At 39.5% G+C, this 27,186-nt stretch overlaps 6 protein-coding genes across 6 annotated transcripts; 2 read left to right on the forward strand and 4 right to left on the reverse strand.

Annotated features, from left to right (window-relative positions):
* Positions 1-1,884: 1,884 nt before the first annotated feature.
* Positions 1,885-5,310, reverse strand: MONOS_7298 (uncharacterized protein; the record flags this gene model as incomplete). Its single annotated transcript, XM_067877610.1, has 1 exon — positions 1,885-5,310. The coding sequence occupies one exon, from the start codon at positions 5,308-5,310 to the stop codon at positions 1,885-1,887; it is 3,426 nt and encodes a 1,141-aa protein (XP_067725483.1).
* Positions 5,311-5,379: 69 nt separating this feature from the next.
* On the reverse strand, positions 5,380-6,759 carry MONOS_7297 (uncharacterized protein; the record flags this gene model as incomplete). The annotated part of the gene is made up of 1 exon (XM_067877609.1): positions 5,380-6,759. One exon carries the CDS (start codon positions 6,757-6,759, stop codon positions 5,380-5,382), a length of 1,380 nt encoding a protein of 459 aa, XP_067725484.1.
* Positions 6,760-6,890: 131 nt separating this feature from the next.
* On the reverse strand, positions 6,891-9,068 carry MONOS_7296 (uncharacterized protein; the record flags this gene model as incomplete). Its single annotated transcript, XM_067877608.1, has 4 exons — positions 6,891-8,272; positions 8,417-8,449; positions 8,506-8,538; positions 8,651-9,068. The coding sequence occupies 4 exons, from the start codon at positions 9,066-9,068 to the stop codon at positions 6,891-6,893; spliced, it is 1,866 nt and encodes a 621-aa protein (XP_067725485.1).
* Positions 9,069-11,489: 2,421 nt separating this feature from the next.
* MONOS_7295 (putative DDE superfamily endonuclease) lies at positions 11,490-12,509 on the forward strand (the record flags this gene model as incomplete). Its single annotated transcript, XM_067877607.1, has 1 exon — positions 11,490-12,509. One exon carries the CDS (start codon positions 11,490-11,492, stop codon positions 12,507-12,509), a length of 1,020 nt encoding a protein of 339 aa, XP_067725486.1.
* Positions 12,510-13,518: 1,009 nt separating this feature from the next.
* On the reverse strand, positions 13,519-21,945 carry MONOS_7294 (putative ATP-dependent RNA helicase RhlE). Its single transcript, XM_067877606.1, has one exon. It carries the CDS (start codon positions 21,746-21,748, stop codon positions 13,748-13,750), a length of 8,001 nt encoding a protein of 2,666 aa, XP_067725487.1. The 5' UTR covers positions 21,749-21,945; the 3' UTR covers positions 13,519-13,747.
* A 295-nt stretch (positions 21,946-22,240) lies between these two features.
* MONOS_7293 (uncharacterized protein) lies at positions 22,241-27,134 on the forward strand (the record flags this gene model as incomplete). The annotated part of the gene is made up of 2 exons (XM_067877605.1): positions 22,241-22,547; positions 22,610-27,134. The coding sequence occupies 2 exons, from the start codon at positions 22,241-22,243 to the stop codon at positions 27,004-27,006; spliced, it is 4,704 nt and encodes a 1,567-aa protein (XP_067725488.1). The 3' UTR covers positions 27,007-27,134.
* Between the last annotated feature and the right edge of the window lie 52 nt (positions 27,135-27,186).

Here is a 27,186-nt window from a genome sequence, read left to right on the forward strand (position 1 = left end):
GAGTTTCTCCGAAAATTATAAATGTGTTTTTCTTAATTCTGTTGAGCAAGCTGTTTCATTTCAGTATGTCTCATATGTTTGCATTAAATGAGGGAATAGTAAAGTTTATATCCTTAATGCAACTATCAACAGTTGTTGAGAAAATGCAACTGTCCACAGTTATTGAAAGTGTCCACCATTATTAACACTAACTATATCTGTTAGTGAGAAAGGAGAAATTCAAATATACTCATGAAAAAGACATTGCACAGAAATCAACAATTGCAAAATGGAAGAGCGTGTGGTTGAAATATTCCTTTCAATCGGATTCAGAACAATCAATCAGAATTGTGAATAAAAAATTGACATTAGGGTGATTTATAAACCCGAACATTTTCATAAACCCGGTTATTTTTTTTGTTCGTTGAAACAGAATAAATAGATTATAAAAATTAAAAAGGCAAACATTTATTTATATATTTAACTATTTTATGGCAGCACTAAAATTTTTTTGTTTCAATTTTTGTTTTTGATGAAGATCAAAGGAATTTTTAATTTATTTTTGATCATTTGTTTTGCTCATTTTTAACCAACTCTCTTTTTCTGTCAATTTTTAAGTATAATGTCATAAAACATACATAACGAAGTTTTATTATTCGAAATGTTTTATGTTTTTATCTATTTTTTCTATTGTTTTTTTCATTTCATCATTTTTGACAAAAAGTGTGAAAAAATGAATATTATGAGCTGTACGATATTTTTTTCGTATAAAAAATGATGTTCATGAAAAGAAAAATATTTGCACAAAGCATTAACCATGTTAAAATTTTGTGAAATGTGGGTGATTATTTTTGAAATCATATTTTTTCTTACAAAAATTTCGGTTCAAAAATTACACTTGAATATATGGAAATAATGACAAAAATGTGAAAAGGCTTATTGTTAACATTTTAATCTTTGATTCCGAAAAACCATTTGTTTTAAAAAACATTTATCATGTTTTTTCACTTTTGAATTAAAATTTTCTTTTATTTATCTGACAATCTCCAAAAACAGACACCCCGAAAAAAGATATGATTTCAAAAATAATCACCCATGTTGTTGCTTTCATTACACAAATCAATTTTTGAAAATGATAAACATGCTTATTTCATATTAAACAAAACTTAAAATGACTAATTATTAAGAATACCAATGCATTATTATCTTATTTATACGTTATTGTTACATATAAATCTTGATATCAAATAAAAGCATAGATAGTTTCATATTTTAATATTATTTGTCAAAAATGATGAAATGAAAAAAACAATAGAAAAAATAGATAAAAACATAAAACATTTCGAATAATAAAACTTCGTTATGTATGTTTTATGACATTATACTTAAAAATTGACAGAAAAAGAGAGTTGGTTAAAAATGAGCAAAACAAATGATCAAAAATAAATTAAAAATTCCTTTGATCTTCATCAAAAACAAAAATTGAAACAAAAAAATTTTAGTGCTGCCATAAAATAGTTAAATATATAAATAAATGTTTGCCTTTTTAATTTTTATAATCTATTTATTCTGTTTCAACGAACAAAAAAAATAACCGGGTTTATGAAAATGTTCGGGTTTATAAATCACCCTATATGATTTTGCGAGAAATGGAGAGGATTTTTCGCACAAGCTCATCAAACCTTTTCTTAGAAAAGGAAAAAAAAATCGATCAAAATCCAAAGCATAAAAACGATCACAAAAATTGGTATTATACAAATGAATAGAAAATTTGAAGAACGATGATTGTCAGAAAGAGTTGAAAACTTAAAAAGAAACCCTATTTTTATATTGAAACAAATTATCCGTGAAAATTGACACTCGAGAAAAAGAAGTTTTATTGTTTATCTGGTGAAGTTAAAATGCCTATGAATCCTTCACACTGAAAATACCAGAAATATCTTCTGGGATGGAAGTTGCATTGACATCTGAAGCATCTTCACTTTGGTGACAACAGCTTTCCACATCATTATCAACGGCATCTGAAATTGAAAGCACAACAGCTCCCTGAGGAAAGCGTTGGATGAACTCTCTCTTTGCGTCAACAAGGGTTGGTCTCTCGCCCATCTGCTGTGAAAAGCACAGGGAAACGAATCGACTAAGTGTTGACTCAATCACTCGAGTTGCATCAGGTCTTTCTCCATTCATAATCTTCTGTCCCGCCTCCTCTGCTTCATATTCTCCAAATGGAATATCCAACGTCAAGCACTCCCACAGCATCATCCCAATCGAAAACACAACCGATTCCTTCGTTGCTCCCATGTTCTTGTTCATCATCAGCTCTGGCGCCTTCCATCTCAAACACTCTTTTTTGAAACTATCTTCATCCTCAAACGCGGATGAAGGAAGGGAGTCATTATCATCATCACTTGCAGAAGTCACAACAGTTGATGAAGAGATGGAAGAAGAGTCAGAATTATCATCTGACAAAAAGTCAGAATGCATCATGATGCAGATGACCATGTGTTCAGAGAACAGTACAATGTGAGGACTCAAACTGGATAATGACTGAAGAGGATTTTCCATCTCATCAAAGGAGTGGAGCGCAAGATTGGCCACCCAGAACAGGATCTGAGCAGCTGTCATTTCTCTCTCCTGGAGAGTGCCTATTGCCATCTCCTTCTTCTCATTCCTTCCATGAAGCAACATGAACAGCGAATCCCTCAAATCCACAATAAACTTTTCATGAAGAGATGAACAGGCCATGGCATCCACCAAGTTCGACATGGATGAAGTGGTCGGGCACAGATCTTCCCCTCGAACAAAAGTTGAATCTGAGTCAGTTGTTGAAGTGGTTGAAGTTGATGAAATGGAAGGTGAAGGCGATCTCTTTCTTGTTTCTTCATCTTTCTCCTTCTCATCCACTTTCTCTAACATCCATTCTGGGATCTTGTCTGAATCTCTTCCAAGGATGTATTCAGTCGATCCACTCTCAGACAGAAGGTGCTCTGATGACTCTGAATGTCCCAAGCTTTTTTTATACACCCTCTTCTTTATTCTCTCTTCATTTTTCTTCTCTGCCTCTCTCTCTGCCCTTCGCCACTGCTCTTCTGGTGACATCTCCATTGTTGTCATTTCAATCAACTTTGGATCTTTTTTAATGTTATCATTCACAATCTCTTCTAATTCTTCTGTTCTTCTCTTTAGCTTTCTCCATCGAAGTGTTGAAATTACTGCAACAATTAAAATGAAAAGAAGCACAAAAGCCATGATTATAACAATCAACAACCAATACGATTTCCCTTCTTTTCCTCCTTCAACAATTTTTTCATCTCCATTAACCTTGGGCTCACTTCTGTTCTTCAGAATGAAAGAATCAGTGGACGATGGATTATTTCCGTCCCCAAACAGAATGAGCACTCTCACCTCTGCATCATCTCCTGCTTCACGAATTATCTCCCTTTTCAGCCTCCCTTCGACTTCTGTCTCCGACACATATCCACTTTCACCAAATCCATGCTTCTCAATCTGCTTTTCTTCTCCCATCTGCTTCACAACCATGAATGACAAGTTGCAAGGTAGAAGCAGCTTTCCTTTGAATATAGCCTCCATTTCTTCTCCTTTCTCATTTGCTTCAGCGCTCTCCAACACTGGAATGAAAAATGAAGATGCTCTTTCAGAAACAATCCTTTCAAGCAGACAACCCTCATTCAACATCCAAAGAGATGTATTTGGCAAAACCCCATCTCCTCCTATCAAACTGGAAATGGTCAATGAAGCAGAATCAGAGCAGATTATGTTTCGACGAAGAGAAGGATATTTCTCAATGAAAGGATTATTGTTTGAAAGCTCTCCTTTCTCAATCATCAAATATCCTCCACTCACAGTTAAACCTCCCTTTGAGGAGTTGCAGATTGTTATATCTTTCATCATCACAGAACTGCTTGAGATATCAACGACTGAACCATTCCACTGAAAAATATCATTGGCAATTTCATTCATTTCTTTGACGTCGTTAACCAGGATCCCCTCAAACTGACATAAATCCATCAAAACATTCTCTGCCGATGTTATCGCCACTTGGCTCCCCTTTCGCAACTCTGATATGCACTCATGAAAAGAGCAGTTGCACATTTCAAATCCACTCATCCCATTTGTTGCACAAACAATGCAAGGCCCAGATGATAATCGACTGATATTTGCAAACGATGACACCATCAATGATAAAACAAGTGAAGAATGGCTGTTTTCAAGTGATATAAGGCTTCTATCTTCCAAATCAATTTTTGCGGCTTCCAACTTCGAAACACTCACTTTCTCACTTTTCCCACATTCAATCAACGTACTCTTGCATTGGACATCATCTACTACCAGCTCGTCAAATATTGAACCTTCAAAATTCAACACCTGGAACACAGACTTTGAGAATTCCAAATTCCCAATATTGCATTTTTCTGTCTCAAATATTCCATCTTCAACAACAATCAGAGAAAAGTCAAAAATGATCTGTGAATTCTCCATCGATCCGCTCTCCGACTGAAATGGAACAGATTCCAGAATGAGAGATCCATTCAATTGGTGTATCAAGCACGAACAGACAATATTCTGCATTCCACCAAAAACAAATGAAATTTTCTCAATTCGAACAGACTCTGAAGTTCTTACAATTCCCTCATTCCCAAGCTCAATCTCTCTCACTTTTATCTTCCCATTCACACTTGCTTCCATTGACTTGATCGTCACTTTCTCAACTGAGCACGAACCAGTCAATTCTGTTTCATTCCAGATAAACAGCAGTGAATAATCTGATGGGATGATGTGACTCACCCCAACATTCATTGATCTGCATGTGTTCTTCATCTCTCCACACTGCTTGTTATCGCTGCTATTCTCCACAATGGAAGATACAAATATGAATTCATTCAAGAACCCGAACATCTTCCTCAGCAGATCCTCTTCATCACCATAATTGTTTGATGAACAACCCCATATCGCCAGATCCTTCACAAATGGCTCTCCAAAGTTGATCAGGAACTGTGATTCACTTATCTGCGAGTCAAGATTTGTGCATTTCACAAACACATCTCTTCCTTTCAGTGCAACATTCCCCTTGAATGTGATGTTCGACAGCACAAATGGCAAAGTCTTCTGTGCAATACTCTGTGATTTCAAAAACAACCCTCCGCCTCTTCCAATGTTCGAGCAGAAACATTTTACCACATTCGTGTGGTTCATTTCCAGCTTTCCCCTCTCATTGAGGAGGGAAAACATTCCTCCTCCTTCATTCGAGCTTGTCGATCCACATTCATCAATCGTTGAGTTCTCAATTATCAATCTCACTTCATTTGTCATATCACAGTAAAGCAATGAAGGGTCATTAACAACACTGTGTTTCACATTCAAAAATGAACATTGCTCAATTTAAATATTCCACATCTCTTCTGCATTATCATTCTCCATTCCAGAAATAACACTTTCACTCATTTCAATTGCACTTTTTCTGCTCAAAGAAATATCTTCAAATGACACATTATTCATTGTTGTCACACAATCAGCAGATATGCTCATAATCTCATGCATCGTTGAGAATCCAGTTATCTTTGTCTTTTCAATCTCAACAATTTTTTTTGAAGCAGATATCAGCACAAATGACACTTCATCTTCAGCATTGTCACTCATGTGAATTGAACATCCTGCAACACTCGTTTTGATTGCATCTGAGCCTGTGTGGATGAGGATGTTTGCCCCATTATTAAAGGTTGTTGGAATCAGCATCCCCACTTCTTCAAATTGAACAATCCCTTTACATTCAATAACAGGATCCTCATCCCCTTCAAGTGATTGAATAAATTGGATTCTGTCTGATTCTCCATCTGTTCCTTCAACCTTCATCCCACTCACACTCATTTCACTCCTCACATCACAAACACCTTGAATCGTCATTAGCTCAAGTGATGAATTGCTTCCACGATTCAGCCCATAATCAACAGCCTTGCACGGAAGATTTGGAAATCCACACACAACCACATTGTTTCCTTCCTCGGCAACATTCACACTCGATCCCACAGATTTCCAAAAATAGATAAGTGGAATTGCGCACTCTCTGTTTCCTTCATCATACCCTCTAATCGAGTCTTCGGTCAGCAACTTCAATCTATCTTTAACAAATGGAAGTGTTTCGTTTTTGATGCTCGTGATCAGAGACGGAGATGAAATAAATAAATCTTTTCCATATTTAGCATTGTTCGGCTTCTCAAATGAAAAAACAGGTGATGATATCACAAACACTGCTTTTCCTTCTTCTTCTTGTTTCAGTATCTTCAGCATTATTCCTCCACCATATCCAACACTTCCCTCTTCATGTGGTGCTGTGCAACAATAAAACGAACACATATTTATCAAAAGATTCGTTTTCGAAGATGCCTCACAAAAGAGTGCTCCTCCCCCACACTCTTCTTCCTCTCCAACAACAGCACATCCTTCGAATGTGCAGTCATTTATTTCCACTTTGTAATCTTTTCCATCATTATCATCCCCACTGTTTGCAATGCAGATGCATCCTCCACTTCCCTTCGAACGAGTGATCGATGAAAATGTGCATCCTGACATCTCTTCAATAATCCCCTCGTGGCACTCAATAACACACCCATCCCAAAATGTGATTTCGGAAAAATCACTTTGAGTCATGTTTATCGAAGGCACACTTTCAGTATCCCCTTCAACAACAAATATCGATGAATCTCCAATTTTCATATTCTTTGATCCAAATTCACTCGCCTCCACAACCCCTCCAACAGCCATCACAAATACTGTCCAAATAGACTCAGTGCCTCCTTCTATCCCACATTCATTCAGTGTGAGCTTCCCAGAATGGCACTCAAACACACTTTCATGAAAGGTCAGCGATTTCTTCAAAGAAAATATAACTCCAGTCACAGACACTGGAACCGACTTTCTATCAATCCATTTTGTGTTCCCTCTTTCTGATCAGAGACTTCACACTTCATTTCATTCTCTTTTGATTCAATGTTCCATTCATTTTCAGTCAAGCTCAATTCTTCTTCAAAGACAAATGGATCGAGAATAGTAACATCCTTTTTCTTTCCTTCAAGGTGGAGTGACACTGCCTTCGAAATGGATAAACACGGAAACTCTTCAAATCCACACTTCGAGAAATCATGGCTCAGTGATCCTCCTCCCACAAACTCTGGCTCAGAAAAGTTGTTCCACAAATAGACACATAGTGGAATTGGGAATGATTCATCCCAATTTTCATATCCTTGCATCTTGCTCTTTGTTTCTAACGAAGCAGTCAATGAAGTGATCTTCCCACTTGTTGCAGTTGATTCCAAATTGAACGAGTCAACAAAAATGTCACTTCCCCATTTGGCCCTGTTCCCTTCAAATGATGATGAAATAAGAAACTCTGCATTTGTGTCTTTCACTTTCAGTCCAATCCCTCCTCCTCTCACTTGAGTAGTCGAGGCATAACAGTTTCTCACAACACCTCCATTCATTTTCAATGAATTCCCACTTCCAACTTCAACCATTATTCCCCCTCCAAACTCAGAAGCTTCACTTCCACATCCATCAACCGTGCATCCTTCAAAAGTTATCGAATATGACCCTTCACTCACACTCATCGGAGATGATCCTGCTGCTGTCCTCACAATGTTGCTGAACGCACAGTTATCCAGAGACAGCGAAACAGATGATTCCTGGGAAAGTGATATCACACTTGCGGTGCTGAATGTTTGTCCCCGTCTCACATCTTGCATCTTCAACTCTCCCCCTTCCAGTTTCACAAGTGAGTTCTGAATGCTCCTCTCCTCTGAATGAGCTGCATCCATCGAAATACTCATTCTCTTCACATCCGTCAACCCACTTCCCTCGACCTCAAATAATCTGCATTGCCTGTTGTTTTCAAATGAGGTGTTGTGAACCACAGACAGATCACTCACTGCCAGTTTCCCTGTTCCAACACAAAACAGACTCAGTCCATTTCCCTCAAAATGTGTTTCAATAGATGAGCCAGCTGGAGAAACTCCATTCACAGTGATTGTTTTCTCCCCAATGTTAACTCCTTTGCCTTCTTCAACTGTTCCACTCAACACTTTGATTTCCTCCACAAATCCAACAATCATTTGGGAAAGGCAATGACTGATTGTGAGGCATGCACAACTTTCATTCAATCCGCAGCTGAATGTGTCTTTTGCATTCTTTTGACTTTCCTTCGAAGCAACAAATCTGCTTCTTCCTCCTTTATTCGGAAACCAACCGCTTTTGTCAGTACCATAGGCATAGTATCTCACACCTGAAGTTCTTGTTGAATAACAGAAAACAATTTAGGAGTTTGTATTATTATCAAAAACATGAATATCATTGCCATATGGAGCAGTATTGTTATGAAAAAAGCAAAACCACAAAAGATTTCCACTATATCCATTTGTCATAATACTAATTGCACCACCTCGATAATGTGAATGACACCCTTGAAAAAAACAATTTTTCAACACAATTCGATCGATTATACTCCAATGAACAAACCCTCCTCCGTCTGTACTTGTTGCATCATTCCCACTGCAATTTTGAAAAAAACAGTTTAATACACAATCTATTGTTTTTGTTGTTTTTGAACTTATTACTATCAATCCTCCACCATCATTTCCAGACCATCCATCTTTGAACAAACAATTATTTACAATCACTTGAATTTTCATTCCTTCTATTTCTGCACTTGCACCTCCTTTATCATTTGATGACAAGCAAAAACATTCAACAAATGTGGAATGCTCAACTGTAAATTCTGCAATATTCAAAGCGAATATTCCTCCTCCTCTTGTTGAAGTTGCATTACATTTCGCAAATGATGAATTCTCAACAGTCAGCGTCGCACTCGAATTGTCATGAACGTACAGTGCCCCACCACATGGAGCAGAGCATTCATTCCATTCAGCATTCTTATATGTTTGTGTCTCGGTGGTTACATTTCGCACAGTGTTTTTCATCTTCCGATCCGCTCTTTCATTCTGAACAAATGTGCAATTTTTGCAAGAAAATGCAATAGATCTTTTAGTTCCACTTACAATTCCTCCCTCCAGCACGTTCATTGAATTTTTAACTCGGCAATTATCCATAATGCTCAATTTTATCTTTGGTACTTTTTCAATAAATATCTTTTCTGTTAAGTAATATTTCTTTGTGATATTCGCAAATTCGCAGTTTTGAATGCATTCAAAACTTCCTGAACCATCTCTCAGAAAACTTCCTCCATTCCCGCAAAATACAACATCCTCAAACTCACTGTTTCTCACAAATAACGAAGACAAATCACCCCCGTCCATCTTCACCACACTCCCCATTAATTTACGTTTCGGACCATTTCCAACAACCAAAGTCGTGTTTATAAGCGAGCATATCCCTTCATTCGTCATATAATTCCCATTCCACTCATTATTTCTCACAAATACACACCCATTAACCTGTAGCAATGACCCTGATCTAACTTCAAACGCTACAGAACAATCCGGCTTTTCTAACAGCATTCCTTTCAACTCAACTGACGAATTGTGCATTTTACAGAGCATTTGACCAACACTTCTCTTCCCAAAAATACCACTCTTCTCCATTCCACTAACATAGAAAGCGTCATATTCATTTCTCAATCTATCATTTCTGTCTTTGCCACAAATGGCTGACAACAAACATACAAGAAAAATGAAGTGAATCATAGTTCCAATGAAGATAATGGGTTTATGAACCCATATTTTTGATGATGATTCCATTATCTTGTGGTGCATCAAAAAACATTATTTCCTGCACCATTTCCATTTTCTAAATCCAATTCTCTGCTTTTATTTTCATTTCTCTGAATCATTCTATTTTTACATCAATTTTCTGAAAATGTCATTTTTTATGAATTTCCTCTATTTTTCTTCAATTTTTCAAATCTCATCTTTCTTTAGATATTTTGTTTAAATTAAGTGCATCATCTCTTCTTCTCCTTTTTCGTATAATTGCTTTCCTTCATTTGATATCTCCATATTTTCTTCGATTGATTTCAAAGATTTTTGAAAATACAAAAAGAAATAAAAAATATCTAAAAAAGTTGAAAATTCAAATACTAAGTAATAATTCTGAATGTTTCAAAACTGCATATTATTATTTTGCTTCATTCAGTTAAATTTGCATCAACCCTTAACCTTGTCTTCAAAATCCTCCCTTTCTTGTACGTCTTTCTGTTGGAATTCTTTGTTCCTTTTTTTCAATGAATAAATTTATTTTTGTTGTCAGATCCTCTGTTCTTTCTCTTTTCTGATTTTTCTTCGATTGTTTCTTCAAGTTATCCTTGTTTTACTCTCTTCTATTTATTTTCAACTTTTTGAGTCTTTCTTCTTTGCTATAATTAGTATTTTCTGTCAATTTTTGCATTTTCCTTATGATTCAAATTTCCAATGAATTTTTGAATCAATATCATTTCATAGTATTCTTGACAAGTATTCCAATGAAATTATGTCTTTTGCTTGTGCTATTCTATCGCTTCAAAAATACCTCAATTCAGCATTTTCCTTCCTTAGAAAAATACAGGAAATTGCTTTTTCCTCCGAATCAGTTGAGATTTGGAGAATGATCATTCATAACTGCTCTTTCAAAGAAATTAATTTTCCATTAGCCATTTCCTCTATTGCAGTGTTTCATTACCGCAGTTTCATTTCATTCATGAGGAATCGATGAGTTTCTGAGATTAAACGAACAAAATAATCCATTTCCCTGATAATTTAACAAAGATCATAAAAACATATAGGGTGATTTATTAACCCGAATATTTTTTTTAACCCGAATATTCTTTTTAAAAATAAGTTTAATCAACCCACTTTTTTTATTTTTTATATTGTTTTCAGTATATAAGGAAAAATCAATGACTGAAATTCCAGATAAAATCACTATTCCTAATCTCTGATGGGGGGGGGGGGGGGGGGTTAGCTCCTCCATCTCTGATTGGTGCCTCCCCTGAGGAGATTAGGTAATAGCAAGGGGTATTAAAAAGTTAGAATTTGGTCGAAAAAATTTTTTTTATTTTTTTTATCATTTAAAAAAAATTTTTTTTTAAAAAATCAAAAAAGATCATTACCAGAATTTTTTTTGAAATGAGTGTTGTCGAAAATAAAAAACAACAAGGATTAAAGAAAATTAGAAGTTTGATGAGATCCTTTCAATATCCGCATATTGAAAGTAGTTTAGAACGAGTTACAACAATTGTCGCAAATGGAGAAGCTCGGGTTGCAGATGCTACAAACATGAAAGAATTTACTCGCTCTGCAATTGATAGGGCAGTCACAGCTGTGGAAAAAGGAAGGAAGGCAGGGAAAAATGGAAGACTAGAATTATTCAATCAGGAATAAAAGGAAACTATATTTGGAGTGCTTAAAATCGAATGTGAAAGTGGAACAAGTTACAATGCTGCGCAAATGAGGAAATTAGTTTGTTACAATTTTTAATTTGTTGTATTTATCTATTTTTTATATATTCAGATGAACACTATTATCAATGATAGGAAAAAAGACGACTTCGATGAAGAAGATGAAGAGGTGAACATTTCCAAAGCATATCCCTATCAATACACCAAAAGGAATCCCGAGCTTAAGGCTTCACATCCTCGAAACGTCGACATCCAAACACTCTCTGCATCAAATCAACAAACTCTTCTTCCATTTTTCACTCTTCTACAAAACCTTCATGATAATCATCATTATTCTAACTCTCTCATCTTTAATATTGATGAATTCTCTCTTCGACTCTCTGATTCTTTCTCGACTCTTGTTTTCCATCCTTCCGACATGCCTGCCGGTTTCTCCAAAACACCAATGAACATGCCGAATGCAACTCTCGTCGTTGCAGCTGCAGCTGATGGTTACTCACTAAAAAGCGTCGTTCTGTGGCCTTGTCGGAAACTGCCAGATGAACTGCGCCTTGTTCTGAGTTCGCAGTTGGATGTTTGGGGTGAAAATGAAGGCTGGATGACTGAAGCGCTATTCCTCAAATATGCTGAAGAAGTGTTGCTTCCAGGGATCACACAAAGAAGAGAAACTTCGAAGAGGAGTGATGAACGTTGCCTACTCCTTCTTGATTCGCATTCATCGAGAGCGCAGCCTGACTTATGGAAAAGGTTTGCCGATTCTTCAATAGATGTCGTCACCTTCGTGCCCCATACAACTCACATCGCACAGCCTTTGGATCGTGGAGTGTTTATTGTTTTTAAAAAGACAATAAATGCTAATTATGAAGCGCCTTCTTCTTCTTCTGTTGTTTTGCGACGAGAAGCACTGGCTGATGTGCTTCCACAAGCTTTGCAAACTTCTTTGTTTCCTTCAACGATCAAATCATCGTTTGCGAAGAGCGGAGTACTGTCACATCAGTGGCACGAAGTGTTAGCCAAGCTGCCAAAAGAACCTTCCGTGACTCTGAAGAAAAGAACAAAAAGATTTGATTATTTTGGAAAATTAATTACTGATGAAGAATTTTTATTAGAATATAAAAAAAGAAAAGGATGAAAGAAAAGAGTCAAAAAATGAAGAAATAGATAATGAAGAAATTGAAAAGGCTTTGTTTGAAGATGAAAAACCGAAAAAAAGAAAATTCAACCCATTGAAAATTTGAAATGATGATTTTTCTGATGATGAAAAAAAAGAAAGAAATACTCGAAAAATTGTGAAACGAGAGCTTGTTGATTATATTTATTATTAATATTTTTTAAAAACGAAATCAATTCACAATACACAAAAATAAATTCATTTATTTTTTGTTCGGGTTTTCAAAAAAATATTCGGGTTTATAAATCACCCTATCTAACAATTGTTTTGATAAACGAAAAAACCCCAAGTATTCAATTCCTTTGTTGTTTAAGTTGTCGTTAATGTGGAGCATGTTTTCACTTCAAATCCTGATTCTGAACGATTTTTATTTCTTTTTCATTTTTTGTACAACAAAAATATTTTTGTGGGACAATCATTTTGTTTGAGTGTTTATTTTCACTTATGAATGAACTGCCAGTAAAATATGTTAATCTGGAAATTATTTTCAATTTTTCCTTTTTGTGTTTAACATTAATAATGCCATTAAACCAGCTTTGGAAATGTTAAAAAGCAATAATGAAGAATTGGAATGATATTTTTTTGCTTAATAAATAATTGTTCCACTCAATATCTTCTTTCATTTTTCTCATTATTTTCCCACCCCCAATTTTCTTCAAGATAATACATGAGAATGTCAAACTGAAAATGATATGATCGAGAAGAAGTTTGAAACAAAATTTAGTTTTTTCTTTTAAAAAAACATTCACTTAAATTAAAAGGTGAGATTCACCGATAAATAATTTATTGTTTTCTGAAATATTTTCTTGAAATAATAAATATTCTATTGAAATTTTTATTTTTAAAATGAAAGTCTTTTTGGTGAATGATGTCAAAAAATAATTCTAATTAAATTCATTTTCTCAAGTTTGTCCGTTGTAATAAGCTTCCAAAAAGTTAATTTTTTCCTATTACAAAAAAACGCAGTTCATTTTGAATTGCAAAGTTGTTGTGTTGGAATCAGCAAAAGGATTCAGAAAAGAAATAATTGATTAACAATAACAATATAGAAAAAAATACAATATTGGCTTTTATGAACAAAAAGAAGCAATTCTATAAATATACTCATCGCATCTTCATGAAAATAACAATGCTAATTATTAAAAGGTAAAGAATGTTTTCTAATTCAATCTAATCTGAAAAAAAAATAATAATTCTCTCTAATTTTCAGCAGGTGCATCGACCTCCTTCACGACAGAGCCCAAACTGTCGCTCATGATCAAAATCGAGAACCGGCGTGAGGTTTCATAGTTAGCTCTCCCTGAAACATAAGAACTGATATTCGTGCTCTTGTTCACAGACGCGTAGTCAAAGCACCCACGCAAATCAGTGAACCCATCCTTCACAAACGCCCCACTTTCACCACCTTGTTTTCCATACACCTTCACATACACCCCAGGCACAGGCCGATGAGTGAACTCCTCCTTCACAACGAGTCTTCCGGTCTCCTCAAACAACTCTACATCCATGCCGCAGTTGAATAGCGCATCCGAGCGACTCTTTCCTTCATATTCTACCTCAACAAACACATTCTGCCGCTGCAGTTCGTCTGGCACAGGCACAACAACACTCCGAGCAAGATGAGTGGAAGAAGAAGAAGAAGAAGAAGAAGAAGAAGAAGAAGACGAGGAAGAAGCTGAATTCGATTCTTCAAAAGAAAATTCAATTTGCTTTGGCTTTACAATCGAAAAAGCCTTTGCTGAATCTTTTCCTTTCATAAACGGCTTCGTACTAAACAGACTTTCAATGTCCACTCTATAGAACTTTATTTTTCCTGTTTTTTCCTTCCCATTCTGTTGTTGTAAAGTAATTGTATTTGCCTTTGCATCAATCACCATTTCCACTGTTGCCTCAACCGTCTTTGACTCTACCAGTTGTCGCTGTCTTTTACTCTCTCGTTCGGCCTCATTCTCAACAAGAATATCCTTCTTTCTCCCTCCTTTCTCTTCTTTCTCTTCTTCCTCTCTCTTCTCCTTCTCCTTCTCCTTCTCCCTCTGCTCTGCCGCAAACATCTTGTCCACCTCCTTGATCTGCTCATTCAGATGATCAAACATCAGCTTCCATCGTGGAATTGAACAGTTTCTGTGTTTCTCAGCCACTCGTCGTGCTACAGTCAATCTTGGTGCTTCCATCGTTTCTTCTCCACATTTCCCGCTCTTTTTCACAGGAAGGGCACTTTCAGGGTTTGTCATGTCCAGATATGCACTCATGTAGTCATATTGAAGTTTCATTTCCATTTCATTCTCATTTTCTCTCTTTTGTTTTGTCGATCCGCTGGCTGAAGCAGATTCCATGCCGATTGTATCAAACAGTGCGCGCGCCTCATCTAATCTGTCCTGCAGCAAGAGATAGTACGTCAACACCAGTTTTTCTCCATCACCTAAAAGTGAAGAACCAGACATCTCAGGCATCCATTGAGAATATCCATTGTATTCTTCATCTCTTTCAATATCTGCGTCACTCTCAAAAAGAGAAGATGAAGCATAAGCAGCGGCTGCACCATGTGCCAAGTAGATCAGATACTTTCTGTACTGCCGAGCAAGATTCGCATTTGGTATGCGTTCTTTCTCCTCTCCAAACAAGAAGGTGCGTGGATTGATCAGTGGGCGATACTCTAATACACGAAAAGCTCCTCTTGTCACGGGATTCTTCACGAATATTGGAGACAGCACAGTCGCAAAGCTTGGCAATCGGATTTCGATTTCCTTTGAGACGAACGGATCGCACAAATACCTTTGCACAGCAGTAGCTGGCCCAAGGTGCTTCATAGAATACGAATAGACCTTTTCATTGTACACACCGCGGCGCATCAGAACAGCTATCACAGCATCAAATACATCCTTATCTCGCAATCGCCACGCAATCATCGATAAATCCACATCTGCTCGGTGCAAATTCTCCTTCTCCAGAAACTCGAGTAACACTTCTTTCTCTGCCTCCTGAGACACATACGCCCAATCTCTTCGCTCCGGCTGCGCAGTGGCGTGCTCTGCCACAAGCACCTTATGTCCTCCTTCTCGGCTGCAGCACATGTAATGCCCTCTCATTGCAACTTGCGCTGGATAGTGAACAAAAGCACCGCCTCGTGGGAAGTAGAACGAATATGACAGCGTCTTCGTGCCATATGCTCCCAGAACAACGCTCTGTGTCTTCGTCATGCTTCCTCTCAGCAACGGGATCGAACCGGCTGGCACTTGCATGAGCACTTCCACCGACCTCTGTGTGGCTGTTGTGTTCGTTAGCACCACATCGCACATATATACTCGCCCAGCATATAATTTCTCCCAGTCCACATACTTCCTTGTTTTTCTCCCTTCCTCGTTCACCTCCCATTCCTCTGCCATGTCGCACACAAACTCTTGCACCAGAACCTGCTTCATCTGTACAATTTTTCCTTTGCCTTTTTCTTCCTGCTTTTCTGTTCTCATTGATTCTCTTTCTAGCGCTGAATCTTCTTTTCCTTCCTCAACCGCCTCCATCTCCTTCACATAAAGCAGAGCTGCTGTGTTTTCACTCGAAATAGAAGCACTTGCTCTTCCACCGCTCATTTGAATCGCCTTCTCAACTGAAACAGGGCGCAGTGAAACATCGGTCAACGCTGCAGCAAACGCCGCAGAGGTAAAAGAGTTAGCGCAATCCAAAATATTTGCAGATACAAAAGGAACGCAATTTGCACAATCAGATGCGTCAGTTCCTATTCCATCTGCCATGCACCCAAAGAGATATTTTGCATAATCCAAGAAGAACTCGTTCCATCCAACGAGTGGATCATCTCTATTAGCCACGCGATGGTATTGGTTCTCGCGGTATTCTTTTGTATTCTCAACTTGTTGGAACTTTGCAACCGGAGCTATCTCTTCCTCTTCGGCATCATAGTCATAATGCACATTCTGCACTGCCATCTTCATCTTCATTGGCATTGGTGACGGGGCTGCTGAACAACAAGCAGGAGCCGCAAAGTTCATACTTCGACTTTGAACGCTCCGCATTAACGTTCGCGGTGCGAATCCAAATCCCACACCAATCGGAGCTTTCGGAGCCGCTTCGCGCCTGAGGCTTGTATCAAGCATCAATTCAGGTCCAGTTCCTCCACCACGCAAGCGGAGCACAAGATCCAATGTTGCTTTGTTTTTGATGTTGTAATGACCCATCGTGTAACGATCTTCCAGTTGCCTACCTTCTGATATAATCCTCTGCTGGTCAGGAGGAATCCTTTCTTTGCGAAAGATCATATTCCTTAATTCCTCAACAGTTGTATTTCGTCTTACAAAAAAGGAAAGGCGCTTTCCTGTAAGCATTTTCACAAAAATCAACATCTGGCCCAAATCCTCTCCTTCATTGAATGCTCGCGCAGACGCTTCCTTCACTCTGCTCTTTCTGCTTGTATCATTCTTTCCTTCTTCGTTCTCCGCTTCAATCAACTCCCCAACATCCAACCCAGACTTAAGCGCCATTTTAAATAATCTTTCTTCCGCTTCTTTGCCTCTCTGTTCTGCTTTAAGCTTTCCTTCTACTTTCTCCACCAGCGCAACACATCTGGCCACACTCCTCTTCAGCAGTTCGTCTCCTCTTCCGGCTTTCTTCTCTGCCTGCCCCAACGCAACCAATCTTGCCAGAACAAACACCTGCTCCACTGCGTTCAACTGCGCAAACAGAGCCGGCTCTGCATACTCCTCAAACAGTTCCACATCGTCCGTAGCAAGAAGATAGTGATCAATCACCGTCTTCTCCTTTTTACTTGCTAAAGCCGGACGTATCGCCTGCTCAAAGAATTTTGGTGCCTTTTTGTACAGCAGCAAATTTGTCTCATGGCATGCAAATTCACTGTATCGGTCGCAAAGCTCTCTGTATTTCTTCTTTTTCTCTTTCTCGTCTTCGTCTTTTCCTTCATCAACCAGTTTGTATAGTTCCTCAAATGCATCGCACCACGCATCAAATGTTCCGACTGAGGCTTCATTCCCCAAGTCTGCTTTCATCGAACACTTCAGCAGATGGAGAATTCCACCAAAGCAACTGTACGTTTCATATGTTGATGTTGACAGATCATCAATCGTGCGCGACGCAACACACTTGGAAAGATACGCTTTTTTCAATGAGAAACTTCCATTCGAATTTCTGCTTGCACATGTACAACCAGATGAATCAGAAGAAGAGCTTGCTGCTACTTTTTCCTCGTTCTCCTTTTCATTGCAAGCTTCGCAACAGCTGTCATTCAACACTTTCTTTGGTAGAATCAGCGCTGAGCGCATCTTCTGAAGAACATGCTTCTTCGGGTCAAATGCGTTCATCAGTCGCATTTCTCTCAGCCGGCCTTCTTCTCCTTCTCCTTCTTCTCCTTCCGCTTTCTTTCTTCCTCTGCACAAACTCAGATCTACCGCCAATACACGTGCCACTATACGGTCATCGTCTGTTGCCAACACAGTCAGAGTGCTCTGTCCTTTCTGCCCTATAACCTGAGTAGGAATCACTACACGCCGAGTTTCCCCAACTCCCACAGGCTTGTTAAGAATCACTGTCGTAGTATCAGTAAGGAAGTCGATGTTTTTCCGATCAACTTGACATTCTCTCCAATTCTCAGTTCTTGTTTCATCGAAGTCTCGTTTTTGACATCTAGTTGCTTCCATTTTTGCCATTAATGGTCCATTTGTTGCACCTCCACAAATGGTGTCGCTGCTATATGAAGTTGCTTCCTTTCGAGTGGTTTCTTGTGTGACAACTGGATGCATTAGCACAGACGGTGCATCCAAAGTGTTGCCCAAACGAGCTGCAGATGATTGTCTTCGCTGAATGTACTCCTGCTCAGTGCCCAGTCGGTTGTCTGATGTGTAGAACGAGCTGACTGCCATTGTTGTTGTCGCCTCTGCCTGTCTCACAAACCACATTGCATTCAGCTGCGTCTCCGGGTCAAAGACGCCAGCAAAGTGTGTTCCAAATGCATGTATTCGCGTCATTTCTGTGCAGTTTCTGAGAATAACTTCCACATTTCCTGCTTCTGCTCCTTCTCTAATTTGACGCACCCCTGCAACTGTTACTGCCGCTTCACTTCCTCTTCGCACTATCCTCCGCGCGCCACACAAAAGCGATGTGTTATCCTGTCTCACCCTACAATCACTTTCTTCTTCTTTCGATTTTTGTGTTCCTCCTTTTTGGCTTATTTGATTTTTCTCGTTATTTTCAGCTGTCTTGCGTGGTTCAATCAGAGAAATTGACGTAACCACCCATGTCTCCACCTCAAACAACATATATTCGCCACCAGGCAGATCGGCTGGCAGAATCGCTTTCCCTTCCTTCAGCACCATCTTCTCTGTCACATCATGTAAATGCACTCTTGCATCTGGTCCTCCCATTTGTGTCAGTGTAATCATCCTCTTCTCAATCCTCGTCTTTGCTCTTTCCTTTTCTCTCTCTTCATACCCCTCTTCTTCTCCTTCATCCCAGTCCATCTCCAACGGCACCTCCAGCTCTTGCCCTGCATACCCTACAACCCTATCTCTCCTGTTATAAAGATGTATCGGAGTAGGCACAATACCGTGACCTTCCAAGCCAAACAGCTGACTTGCCTCATTCGTTCCATCACCTGAGTCCATCGTTATCTCAAAAGCACTCACGTCTCGCAAAGAGCCTAATGTAATCTCTCCATTTTCGTCTGTCATTAACTGTACCCCTTTCTTGCAGTAATCGGACCAGATGTTAACATACCGAAAGAAGAACTTGAAAGAGACAGCATGATATTTCACTTTCTCTCCACTTTTTCCAAACACACGCAGTACATAACATGTTTCCCCTTTCTTCACATTCTTCTCTTCTATTCTTCGCACCAGCGCTGCTGCCACAAACCCTCGCGTGCTATCGATAGTGTTCACCGTAAATGTCTTCTCTCTCGATACTGGCACGGTACGCCCTAAGTCTGAGTGAACAACAATAACCCCGTTCACCTGCACATGCACCTTCGCAACATTCTCAGGAACGGTATATTCTACACACGTCAACTCTCCATCAACAAACTGCAGACCTGCATACTGCCGTGTCACATCAATTCCCTCCACAGTTGTTGATGTCACCTTCACTGATACGCCACGCACCATTCCAACTGATGCAGGCTCATAACAACAAAACAGCTGAGGGCGTAAGAGGATGTGCGCGTTGGCATGACGGATTAGCTCCTCGCGATCAATGTAGATTCCACATCCAAACGTGTACATCTCCGATTTATGCTCAAATCCATCAACCAACACACAGAACTCGTCCGCCAAGTCTTCCACAATCGCCTGCTTTATCCCTGCACCACTGCCAGTTGCATAAGGTACCAATATCTCGCATGGCTCCAAACCCGGATGCTTCTTTGGAGTAGTGCTTGCGCTATGTTTCTTTCCATCCACCCACACCGCCACTCGACTTCGTGGCAAAGGCATGTTCAGTTCGTCCAGCACAGTCACTGCCTGCCCGTCTGCGATGCACCGCGACATCATTCTTAAGCTCCCCTTTCGAATCAAAGCACGGCTCGTCAATCCGCCTCCAGACAGAACAACCACAAACACTCCTCTCTTTTGCACCCGCTCTCCTTCTCCCCGCTCAACTTCGTCCTCGTCTTCTTCTTCTTCTTCCACTTTCTCTCCTTTTTTGTCCAACACAAGTGAAGGAAGCTCTATTCGCTCTGTATGACGGATCACTGGTGCATATGCTGAAAAATCAAGAAATCGTTCGTAGTTCGCCACCAATCCGTCAAGTTCCATTCCTGCATCCACTTCTCGATGCATCAGCGAATAGTATGCCTGCGTATTCACCTCAAACACTTGCAAACGCATCTCCTGCACATTCTTCACTACAACATTTACTGACGGAACCTCTTCGGCTTCGCTTCCAAAGCCAAAGTATGTCTGGTTGTCGTCTGCAAACGTGAGCTCTGATTTTTCCGTCAGCTGGCGAACAAAATACTCGTCGGCGTCCTTCCTTCCCACTTTACTCACATCCATTTTCCCGTTCGTTAGCTTTGCCTCCGTTACTAATCTTCGCAATTCCGTTTCTATAATGTACGTCTGGAATTTCCGCTCATCTACGCCATTAGCGATGAAATGAATCACCTGCTTCCGAATCAGTTCTGTGCTCCCATTTCGCTCCATCCATTGTAATTCAGCTCTTGGCACTCCAATTTTCTCTAGCCAATGCATATCGACTCGACATACATTTCTATATCTGTTGCTCATATTACTCCACGTTTTACAAATACCAACATCCCGTCTCGGACACTTCAGAAGGCTCAAAAACCTCTCCAAATTTGACTCCCCTCTCAGCAAATCATGAACCACGCATGCTTCCATCAGCGAAGCCCTCATCCAAAATGCAGCTTCGTTCAATTGGCATGCAATGTTCCATATCCTCTCAAAATATTTATCTTGAGCAGTTTTATCTGTTTCCCATACTACATCTACTCCTGGTACCATTCGAATCAGCATCATCTCCACCCAATGTTGGTTTTTGCGTAATTCTGCCTTTTCTTCTCCCAATTTCTCCAATTGTTCAATAGTTAAATCAACCGACAAATCAGACAGGTGCGTGTTTGGCTTTGAAAGATATAGCTTTATCAGATCCAAAAGCCCAGGATATGAGCACGAACGCACATTATTGATGAACTGCTGTAGATCATGCTTCTCAAGCTTTTTGGCATCAACTTTTAGCATTCCCTCCGGCGTAAGTTCGTTGAGGATCCGCCGTTGTGTTGCCGCTTCCTTTAGCACATTTCCAAAGTCAACTTCGTCCTCATTAAGTACAGTTGGCAACGCAACCTCATCTCTAGGTTCATCTCGTGCTCCTATATGTCGTTGAGCATCTGTAAAATCCCTATGTAATATATCATCCCGGAGATGCTCCAATACTTCTTTTTGAGAGGCTTTATCCATCTTTCCAAAAGATGTTAAACTTCGCCTCAGTTTCAGTTGTGATACAACAGAACTATTTTCCCCTAGTTTTTCAATAAGCTTTTTCAACAAATTTTCTTCTTCTGCAGTGGAATGCTCCGGACTTTTCAATTGTTCCCGCAGAATCGCATAATACAAACGCTCATTAGAATTTGCAGGCAAAACTTCAAGAGCTGCATCACGCTCCTTTTCGTCCTTCGCGAATACAAACTTTTCAAGGAATGAAACACTCACGGATTCTTCCATGTTTGTTAAAAATTTCAAACATATTTATCAAGGGATAGATCAAAACAGTTTGACAAATTTTAATATGAGAAAACGAAAAATTCAAAAAGGTTATAAGGACACACATTGAAAGAGGTGATTATTAATGAAATTTAAGATAATATCACTTGTTTGCTCAAAAAAAAAAAAAAAAAAAAAAAAAAAAAAAAAAAAAAAAAAAAAAAAAAAATTTTTATTTTATAAAATGTGTTCATCAAATGAACGAAATATTAAACAAAGGATATGTTTCTATTGCAGTTCTGCTTGATTTGTATGATTCTGTTTTTGCAAAAAAAATATTTTTCCAAAATCTATTCTGAAAAGCAATGCACAAGTTGAAAGAAAGAACGTGAAAGATTAATTATGGGCTAATTCATTTGAGTCTTTTTCGATAGAATCTTTATATTAACAATTTTTAAAATTTTGCAAGAATAATTTGATATAAATTGATTTGTTTAATTTGTGTTCTACGGAATGACTGCGTATTCATCGACGCTTTTAAGAAAGAATATTGATTCATTTATTTTGGCAACCATGGAGTTAGGAAATGTTAAAGAATCTGTAGCTTCCATTAGATTGTTTACAGACGAATGCAATAAAAGGGTTTCACGTTTGTCTTCCATATCTATGGCAAAACAAGAAGAGTTAGACAAATCATTATTATCGTTGGAAAAAGTCAGTAAAGAACTCTCAACAAATCAACACACAAATGAAATATATGACCTTTCGCAAGAGTGCGCTGGAATTTTACGAGAAGCCAAATTACTGGCCAATAAAAATGGCATGATGTTGCTGTAAATTTTTTCTAAATAAATATTATTCCTTTATCTTTCTTATTTAAAGATACGCACGGTTGGGTTGCATGTTTAGGGAAAGCAGCGCGTGTTATCGGAACACTAAAAGGACATGTTAGATGGATGAAAAAGGAAAAGATTCTTGGTGATAAACACCTTGAATCAATTTCGGTGAGCACTCAAGCCCTTAATCAAAACTTAACTCAACATCTTGATGCAGCTTTTGTCACAGTTTGTGTGTTAAGCGTAACGCAAGCAGAAAAAGCAAAACAATCTTCATTTTTGGCTAAATCAGATCAATCCTTAACTCAACTGTCAAATTTCGAAACCATGGATCAATCATTTGATTGCACTTCTTCGCAGCTTCATCGTTCAATGGCATTGCTTTTGCGAGCATTTTTTGACGCTAATTCAATCCGGAGATGCCCTTCGTTGTTTGCAGACAATGTTGTCAAACCGCTACTAATCCGCTGCACTCAGCGTTGTTGGTCATCTTTTTCGTCTGCACATCCGATGTTGCATCTTCCATCTTCACAGTCAGCCCAATCAACTTCATCATCTTCTTCTTCTGAACAGCCTCCGGCGTCTGACGGGCGGTCCTCCCCTTCCTCCTCTCTGCCTTCGCCTTCTTCATCGCCGTCTCAATCATCCTCGTCCTCTTCTGGCTCATCATCTGCAAGATCGCCACCCACTCTCTCCTCTCTCTCTCCGCACGAAGTGCTCACCCTCTTCACACACCTCCTCAGCAACATCCGGCACACGCTGCTACCAATCATCGTCTCCATCTCCCGCTCCTGCCACAAAAATAGCAAAAACAATCTTCTTTCTGCCTCTTCCCGTGCCAAGCCTTTTAACTCCGAAGAGTTTCAGAACTGTTCTGCTGCTTCTGATCAAATAGCACCTTCTTCTTCTTCCTCTTCTTCTTCCTCTCCTCCTCCTCCTCCTCCTGTGCAATCTGCAAATTTGCAGTCAATAAAGTCGCACCACGAATTCCCCTCGTTTATTCGCAAACTGCCAAGACACAAGCCTTTGTTCCACTTTGACACAACTTACAATGCTACAAGTGATAATTCTTCTTCCTCTTCTTCCTCATCATCGTCTTCCTCTTCTCCATCTGAAGATGCAGTCTATCTGTTCTTGCCATCTGATTACACAGCCCTTTTTTTATCTGCTTTGGTCAACATGACAATCAGCCATCTTCTTTCGATCTTTTCGACTCCTTCTCTTTCTTCTCTCTCTTTGAAACAGCCTTCTCTTTCGCCTATGCCAGCAGCAGGCACACAACCCTCTTCGCAAACGCTGCAATCTTCTTCTTTGCCTTCTTCTTCTACTTCTTCTCCTTCTCCTTCTTCCATTCCTCCTTCCTCTTCTTCCTCCTCCTCTTCTTCTTCATTTCATCTGCAATCCTCCGCCCTCTCCCCTCTCTCACAGTCATATGCCATCTCTTCTGTTGTGTCATGCAATTCTCATTCAACAGCCTCTCCTTCGTCTTTGCCCCAGTCATTCACTGCTCTTATTCCTGAGAAGCGCATCCGGCTGATCAAAATGATCAACCTCTTCATCAACACCCTCCTCGACGACATTTCAGAGAGATTCCCTTCGTTCTCTTATTCTGATACAGAAAGCGATATCAATTCTTCTTCTTCCTCCTCCTCCTCCTCCTCTTCTTCTTCTTCTCCTTTGTCACTGAAGCGTTGGTGGTATCATCATGACTCCCTCTTATCTTTTCAGTCTCTTCAGCCGTCTTCATTCTCTGCTCAAAATGCTTCTTCTTCTTCTTCTTCTTCTGATGCTGCTGATGCAAAGAAAAGCGAAGCAGAAACACGAAATGAACAACCTGATGATCCAGATCTCTTCTTCATTCCGCCTCTTCGCAGCTCCCCTCTGTATTCGATATACACATCTTCTGCTCTTTCTTCTTCTTCTTCTAATTCTGATTCAATTTCTTCTTCTTCCTTCTCTTCCTCTTCCTCTTCTTCTTCCTCTTCCTCTTCTTCTTCTTCTTCTTCTTCCATTATTTCTCCTTCTCCATTGTCTCAGCTTCTTTCTTCGTTCCACACGACTCTTCTGTTTGACTTGGTGTCTTCTCAAATCAAAAACAGATATTTCTCTTCTCTCAATGAAATCTCTCCCAACCTTTTCTCTCTTCTTCCTCAGCCTTTCCAGTTCAATCCGTTTGACTCCTCATTAGTCACTGCTTTTCCATTTTCCTCTTCCTTAATCCAATCATCATCCTCCACTTCCTCTTCTTCTTCTTCTTCCTCTTCCTCTTCCTCTTCCACTTCTTTAAAGCCCTCACTCCATCTGAAGAGTGTTCTTTCACAGAGATTTCTGTCTATTGTGCTTGTTCCTCTCTTCAGCACCCAGTTTCTGCTGCCGTCGGCTGTGCCTGCGCTGATGAGGGTGCTGAGGCAGGTGACAGAGAAAACTGCTGGTGCTGTTTCAGAGGCTGCAGGGAAGATCACGAAGAAGTGGTGTCAGAAGGGAAGGAGAAGGAGGAGAAGGATGGGGAGGAGAAGAAGAGAGAAAAGAGAGGGAAAAGGGCAAAGAGAGAAGGAAGAAAAGGAAGAGAATGAGGATGGGATGAAAGGTAGAAGAGATGGAGATGGAGATAATGATAATGGCATTGTTGATGGAGAGAAGGAAAAGACAAGCAAAGAAGCAGGAAAAGAAGCAGAAGAAGAAGAAAGGAATGCTCTTCTGAAGGGAGACGATGCATCACATTCTGATTCATTGCAAACATCAAATGCAACAAATGCCAAAGGAATCAACAAAGGAACAAAAGATGAAGATATTGAAGACAATGAAGAAAAGGATGTGGAAGAAGAAGAAGAAGAGGAGGAGGAAGATGATGGTGATGAGTCAGCCAAAGTGGAAGAGAAGAAAGAGCTAGTGAGTGCAGTGCTTGACTGCTACTTTGACTTCATCCAGCTGCATTACTTGATTGTCAGGCATTATCTTCCATTGCTGATGAGAGTGTCACTTGCTGCTGAAGACGATCCAATCGGCCAAATGAACAGAGCATTGGCATTGAAATCTTCATCATCAATATCTTCTTCTTCTTCTTCTTCTGGTTTATCTTCCAACAAGACAACTTCACAGTCACTTCACAACACTCCTCCTTCTCTTCCTTTGCCTCTTCTGCTGTTTCAAGTGTTCTTCTGCTTTGTGTCTTCTACATATTCCTTCCTTTTCTCTTGTCTTAGCTCTCTTCTTTCCTCTCTCCTTGCCAGCATCTCTCTCTCCCCCACCGTCAAACAGCACATCCGCCACCTCCCCTTCTCCACCCGCTCTTCTGGCTCTTCTCTTATCACACAGCATTCATTTTCTGATAGAACATCTGCAGATCAGCAGTCTTTCCAGTCATCTTTGTTCCCCTTTGACAATTTGAGTGAAAGTGACAGCGCTTTCCCGATGAATTCGCCCTTTGGCTCTTCTTTCTCGTCGGCTGACTCACATTTTGCGCGCTCTCCTTTCTCTGCCTCTCCCTTTGAGCCTCCTTCTCCCTTAGAACCATCTGACTCTGCAAATAGCTCAGACATTCTGTCAGAAACTGCAACAAATGCATCGTCTTTCTCATCTTCCCAATCATCATCATCATCATTTTCTTCTTCTTCTTCATTTTCTCTCCCGCAGCCTTCTTCTTTTCTGGTCAACATTTTTTCTCCTCTCCATTCGTTCATCTCTGCAGCAACATCTGAGCTCACACAAACAGCCAGCCGTCTGTCACACATGAATGAAGTGACATCGGCTGTGTGGAAGGCAGAAAACAGCTTTGTCGACAGAATTGCGCAGAACACAGCAGCAACTGCTTCTTCTTTTTCACTTTCTTCTTCTTCTTCTCTTTCTGCTTCAGACAATACAACATTGCACTCTCCATTCAGAGTATCTTCGATATCTTCAGTGTCTTCTTCTTCTTCTTCTTCTTCTGTTGGCAGTGTGAATGCATCAGCTGTGCTTCCGTCGTGTCTGTCTCGTATGAGCAGACAGGATGTGCAGATGGCATTCTCTTCGTCTTCGTTTGCGCTGAGGCATTTGGCAGTGGCGATTGTTGATTCGATCTCGTCTGTCACATTCTATTTCACTCGGCAGAGCAACAAACAGCTCTCTCTTTACACCGCAGGCGCATTAAATTCATCATCATCATCATCTTCTTCTTCTTCTTCTTCTGTTTCTGTTTCTGTTTCTGCTCAGTCAAATTCATCTGTTTTGAATTCGTCTTCTCCTCTTCTTCCACTCTCTCGCATCTGGCTGGCCAACACACAGCTGCTGTTCAATGAAATCCCGTTCATTCTGTCATTCAACCAGGACATCTCACAAGAGATAGACAGGCAGCTGAAAGAAGAGTGTGATAACGCTGACGACAAGGCAGATTCAGATGCTTTTTATTCTGTTTATACACCGCATCTGCTCAGATTGCGGACTAAACTGGAAGGAACTTTGTGATTTTTATGTTATTCACAAAGGATGGATTTATCAGAATTTTTGGAAATATTTTCTATTTTTTTTTTTGTGATTCACTTCTTATTTTTGTTTTTATTTTTAAAATGCTTTCTTTTTATAAGATTTTAGCTTTGAAGGGAATTTGTTAATGCATTTGGACTATCCCAATTATCATATGACATT

This window comes from Monocercomonoides exilis, assembly GCF_001643675.1.
Source record: "Monocercomonoides exilis strain PA203 chromosome Unknown scaffold29-1213020, whole genome shotgun sequence".
Taxonomy (NCBI): Eukaryota; Preaxostyla; order Oxymonadida; family Polymastigidae; genus Monocercomonoides; species Monocercomonoides exilis.

What these genes read in the sequence shown, in the direction of transcription:
- MONOS_7294 (XM_067877606.1), bottom strand. Translation starts at nt 21,748, where the DNA reads ATGGAAGAATCCGTGAGTGTTTCATTCCTTGAAAAGTTTGTATTCGCG.